This window comes from Buceros rhinoceros, unplaced genomic scaffold (assembly GCF_000710305.1).
Source record: "Buceros rhinoceros silvestris isolate BGI_N320 unplaced genomic scaffold, ASM71030v1 scaffold5420, whole genome shotgun sequence".
Classification (NCBI taxonomy): domain Eukaryota; kingdom Metazoa; phylum Chordata; class Aves; order Bucerotiformes; family Bucerotidae; genus Buceros; species Buceros rhinoceros.
The window spans coordinates 4,781-10,498 of record NW_010387770.1 but is presented as its reverse complement, the minus strand read 5'-3'; the positions used below and the strand labels follow the sequence as shown (position 1 = coordinate 10,498).

The window sequence follows — 5,718 nt, the reverse complement described above, 5'->3', positions numbered from 1 at the left end:
GAACTAATTTCTTCCATTTGTTTTCTTGCAGAGTTCACTTTTTCTAACAACAGGAATATGTGCTCTGCAAACTCCCGGACAGCTCCACAGCCACCGTTGCTTTTACAGATAAAACCAGCAGCCTTCTGAGCAACTGCACAAGCATCAGCAGGCACACCACTCATACCAGCTTTCTTCAGGCATTCCACATCAGACTCTTCATTTCCTGTTGAGAAAGATAACAGACAAGGCAAAATATCATAGAGGGGAAAAACTGATCAAGCTGTATTTTTCTGTCTACATATTAATCTTTTGTTTAAAAATTGTATTCTTGGCACAATTTTCATGTCAGGAGCTCAACAGCACCTCGCACATGTGAGTTCTCAGAACATCTTAGTGATACATATAAGTGCTGATCCCACTTTCTTCAGGAAAGAGAATGATATTTTTAAGAGTAGTAATATTATCTGAGCAACTGAGTAAGCATTTGCAGGACTATACACTTCATAAGCTGTCACTGAAATATGCTTTTGTATAGAATCGTCTGACTTTCAGTTTTAATTGTCTGTTTCTTGTTTGCATTTCAGAACATAATCTATACAATATCCATCTGAAACGAACTAGAATCAGTTCAAAATTGTGAGCTGTAACTGTATGCTTATGTAGTATCAAAAGCTTTCCTAAACCTCATTATAAAAACACCTAAGTTTTCCCATACCAAATCAGACACCGATTCATCAATGCTTTTACTACTTAGATTGTATCCTAATGAGTCTTAAAATACATACTTGCTTTTGGTCATTGTGTGCTGCAATTTGCACGTCAGTTGCATTAAGTTTAGGTTATTAACAAAGAGCAAAGCGCTTTGGAGCTGAGCAGCACTATGAAGTTTGTATTTGTGTTTACTATATGAAATTTCACTGCCAAAAAAAACCAAAAAAAAAAAAAACAACCCCAAACTGACCTAAGTAAGCAACTTCTTTCCAGCTCAAACCCATGTCTTTTTGCCAGTCTTCCAGGACTTGCAATTTATTTGTTGCATTAACTTCTGCTATACATCCCAGCTGCATGGCTGACAGTGTTTTTGAACAATCTCTTTCAGAGATGAGTCGAACCTAATAAAATAAAGTCAAGTTAGAATAAATACTGCATACAAAGAAATAAGACATATAAGCTGATCTATTAAAAAAACAAAATAAAGTCAAGTTAGAATAAATACTGCATGCAAAGAAATAAGACATAAAAGTTGATCTATTAAAAAAAACCCCAGTAGTAGTTTTCTCATAGAAACTCCCTCAGATGTCGGAAAAGTATCAAGTAACTGGTTTCTTCAATCAAAACTCGGAGCAGAAGCAATTAGCACCCAAACCCACATTACAGTCGTGAAGTTGCTTTAGGAAAGTGAAACACCATTCTGCAGGCTTCCCTGAGGTTCAAAAAAGGAAGTTTACATTTGTCTTTTTTAATGCAACACATACGAAACAAACTACTGGATATCACGGTACAGCAGCCTACTGACTCTCTAGTGCAACATCATCTAATTAAGCCACAGCAGGGAATAAGAGAATTCCCAAGGAAGATTTCTGTAATATTTGTAGAAGTAGAGTATTATGAAGTATTCTCCATGACTCTTCTACCTAATAACATCATCTTCTTTACACTAGGACTTCAGAGCGTCAACAGAAGACTCAACAGGCTGAAGTACCACAGCACGCTAACCTCCGTAAGTTCATTACAAATTTGAAATTTCAGAAACTATGTACAAGGTAAACTAAAACCAGAAGATTATTACAGCACAATTTTCAAAAAATCTCAAACACAATCCCTCAAAGTTTTCTGTCCAAGCTGTGGACAAACTATCTTCCCTAATTGCTTTTAAGCGCTAACAAATACTTCACATTGATTTTAAGTTCAGAATGAATAGTAGTGTTACACAAAGCAAGAGTCAATCAGCAACATATACTAGAAATACATAAAGTGCAACACAAACACCAGGAGGTTTTTAATGAAAGATTCCAAGTCACAGCAAGTATGGAAATGGGCTCCGAGAGGCAACAAAACAATGATTACAAGCTTCCTCCACCTTTTGCCAGACAGAAAATGAAGCTGAGGAAAGTCTGAAAAACCATCTAGTCCATTTCAGTGCCCCAAGGGAGCAAGAGCTACATCAAATCATGAATGCCTCCTCTAACCTGTTACCAAAAAATCCTACAACAGAGACTCCAAAAACATATCTGGAGGAGTCTACTTTGTCCTATCCATGCCTACCTCTATCTGCAACAGGTCTGAGTCAAGGCTCTTTGAAGGCAGCCTAAATCTGTACTTCATTCCCACCCCCACAAAAATTACTCTAGCTATATCAAAGGCAGGAGCACAGACAGAAACTAGCCAGGAGGCTAACTTTACATAAATTCAAGCAAAGATTCAGATCAGCAGAATTTAGTAGCAGTAGTAATAATCAATAATAATAATAGCAGCCATGTTACAATTTGTGTTGCTTCAGTTTTTCACTTACAATAAATTCTTACAACTTCAAAGCATGTAAGTTATGGTTAAAACAACTATGCAGACAGACGTGTTTGGAGTTTGATTTCCCCTCTTTGCAACAACCATGGGAGATCTAGAATGAACCAACAGGGTTCCTGGGTATTTATTCCTCTTCTATAGCCAAGAGGTAGCAAAATATCCCTGCGTGATAAAGCTGACTTTTAATTAAAAGTGTCTAGACTACATAGAACAATATGATTGGTGCTAGCAAAACACCATAAAAATTTCTTCCCACATTCTTCCAGGACAAAAAGAGAAAGATGCCGTGTCTACTACAAATTAGATTGAGAACTTTCTCTAAACACTTTTGCTTTCCTCTAAGGGATTCAAGAAAAACATTTGTCCCGACCCTGAACCAATGTATTATGCTGCTTAATTACAAGTACTCTGAAGAAACTTCAACTTACACGCTGCAGGGTTTTAAGAATTTTTTAATGTTCAGGTTATCATCAGACATAAAGCCTTACACTTTAGAACACTCACCTGGATTCCTCTTTTCTTCAATAGATTGATACCAACAACATCTCTATAATCGTAAGAGACCATTTCCTTCCGATCTTCTGTCACATAAATGCGACCATTGGTCAGGCATCCATCAACACTGCAAACCAGGAGCTTCACCTCTTTTAATGGCTCTTTGCCAAAATATCCAAAGCTAGACAAAGAAGTTATCTTTTTAGGATGGAAGTTTTTGTACATTCTAAACCCAAATATTTCAAATACAACTGTGATCTTCAGACAGAAGAATCAGCTTTGACATTTCTTTTTCCTCATCACCATTGCTCTCCAGCTATATCCTCCCTCTTCAAAGAAAAAACCACAACGATCCAAAAGACAGCTCAGTTATGTTGTCCATTTAAAAATTAGGATGAGATTTATTTTCTTAGCATAAGAGGTTTCTGCAGCATTTATCTGGGGCAAAACCAAAACAGAGTGAAGGATGAAAGACACACAGAAAACATACTCCCTTCCCCCCCATTATTACCTTAGGGAGGTGCAGAGCAGCTGCAAAGAAAAGGCAGCTGGCAAGATGTAATCAGCTCATGCCTTCTGTATGAACATCCTCAATCATGTGCATTAGTAAATTAGTCCAGACCATGGAAGCCTAGGACAACCCAACTGGGAAAGCCAGAGATAATGCTAACACATGGTTATGCTATAGTGGGGCTGACATTTTTCCCCAAACTGAGCTTTAAAATACCATCCCCCGCCCCGCCCCCCCCAAAAAAACCAACCCAACAAAGAAAAAAAACAAAACAAACCAACAAAACCAAACCATATAGCAAAGGTAATTCAGATTATTTCAACAGAGATGGGAAAATAAAGTTATCCAAATATCTTTGATCTTGATTGCTTACATTGCATAATCCATTACTAATGAATTCACATGTCCATACTTTGAAACAATGAACAGTATCAAAGAAATAAAGTAATAAAAAGTGCTTTTACCTCAATACTCTCTGCTCTGCAATAGGCCAGTCAATGTCTATATCGATATCCACACTGTGCTCTGCACGCATTTCATAGTAGGCCATTTTACCACCCTAAATAAAATAGAACCCTTTAAAATTTTCTGCTCGGGTTAATACAAATACAAAACTTTACAATATAGTACTATGTAATGGAAGCTAAGTATCTGGTTACACAATGGTCACAATAGTTTATATAAAATGACCCAACAATAACAATGTTTTTTGCCAGCGACACAGAACCAAGCATTTGAAACAAGTTTCTATAGGCATCAGTGAATAAGTATTTTAATTTTACAAGTAGAGAAAGCATGCAAGAAAGATGTTACACATTACAGTCATTACATCACATTGCTTTCACTAGGTCTTTTAATATAGTAAAATAATAGTACCTATAGCATTTACTTAGTAAGAGTATGCTTATTTTTTTGATTGCTATCTACACGAAAACCTAATTTCAACTGGAAAAATATCCACCATACCTCAGTGTAATTAAAAAACCTAAAAGCCCTGCTCCTCAGAGTTAGTGACCCAACCTTCATAAAATGTAGACTTCAACACAGTTGTATTACCCAGATTAATGCTTGCACGTCCACACAGCACTAGCTGGCACTGCATGGGTCTGTGCAAATTATAGAGACCTAAAGCTAGTATCTCTCTGTTACTGAGGTATCTGGAAAAGAGAGAAATAAGAATGCAGTGTTCTTGACACATCTAGTGAGACATTCCCATTAAAAATATAGAAATCTCTACACCGGACACTTTTTTCAGTTCTACTGACAAATACTGAAAATGATCTGTAAGATGCAGCACTTGTCTTGTTTGGGAAAACTGAGACAAACAAATTGAAAGATTTGAAGTCACTACACAAACTGAAGTCACTACATTTGTTCTGGATTACTACACTGCGATGTAAAGATCAGGAAATGGAAAAAGAGTGTTTAAATTACAGTACAAAATTGGCATAAGACTAAACTGGCCGAGAATACAAGTTTACAGATTATATTAGGAGCCTCTGACACTGCATGAAAGTCAGTTTTACACCCTCGGTAACACTGAAATGAAATATAAGATACACACTCACTTCCTAGTGAGCTGAAGTGAAACTCAATATTGTATTGTTTTAGGCTTATAGCTATATTCTGCTCAGTATTATTTGTATAAATTTGTTTGCTGTGGAGGGTGCCAATACAGGAACTGTCCTAGCTATAGCTAGTCTGTTAAGTTATACATAAGTTATACATAAGCAAATTGTCCTGAGCTCAAAGTGCTGCTACTTCATAATGACTGTATCAGAAATAGTAACACATTACTGAATTCAGAACCCTCTATAACAAGGGTAAAAGGTGTATTATTCTAAAGAGCATGAAAAACAGAGGCACTAACCTGCAGGTAGCCTTTCTCAATCAAATGTCTCTTGGCAAAATAAAATGAGCCGTTTTCATACAGCTCCCCAGGCCAATCTTGCCTCCGGTACCGTTTTGCTGGATTCAGATTTTGGGGCTCTGTCATTTTGTTTTCTGTTAATGGAAAAAAAATGATAAAATAAGTTTTCCAGAATCCCTGTTCAGAATCAGTTAACTTTGTTTAAAGAGTTTTCTGTTGAAAAATTAAGGACACAATTCCGTCACCAATTTCTTTGCCTCTTGCTGCTCAGCTTTATAAAGAATCACCAAATTGCTTCTCTTTCTCCTAACTGTCAATAACAAACAAGGACTGCCCC

General features: G+C 36.7%; 1 protein-coding gene across 1 annotated transcript in view; it reads right to left on the bottom strand.

Annotated features, from left to right (window-relative positions):
- Positions 1 to 4: 4 nt before the first annotated feature.
- CMAS (cytidine monophosphate N-acetylneuraminic acid synthetase) overlaps positions 5 to 5,718 on the bottom strand; it is a gene marked incomplete at its 3' end in the record, with an annotated part of 10,023 nt that continues 4,309 nt past the window's right edge. Inside the window, exons 4-8 of the mRNA XM_010133105.1 lie at positions 5,382 to 5,515; positions 3,976 to 4,070; positions 3,010 to 3,181; positions 944 to 1,094; positions 5 to 205 (exon numbers count right to left, since the gene is read on the bottom strand). Of these exons, the coding sequence (XP_010131407.1) occupies positions 5 to 205; positions 944 to 1,094; positions 3,010 to 3,181; positions 3,976 to 4,070; positions 5,382 to 5,515 (753 nt within the window). The remainder of the gene's footprint in view (positions 206 to 943; positions 1,095 to 3,009; positions 3,182 to 3,975; positions 4,071 to 5,381; positions 5,516 to 5,718) is intronic.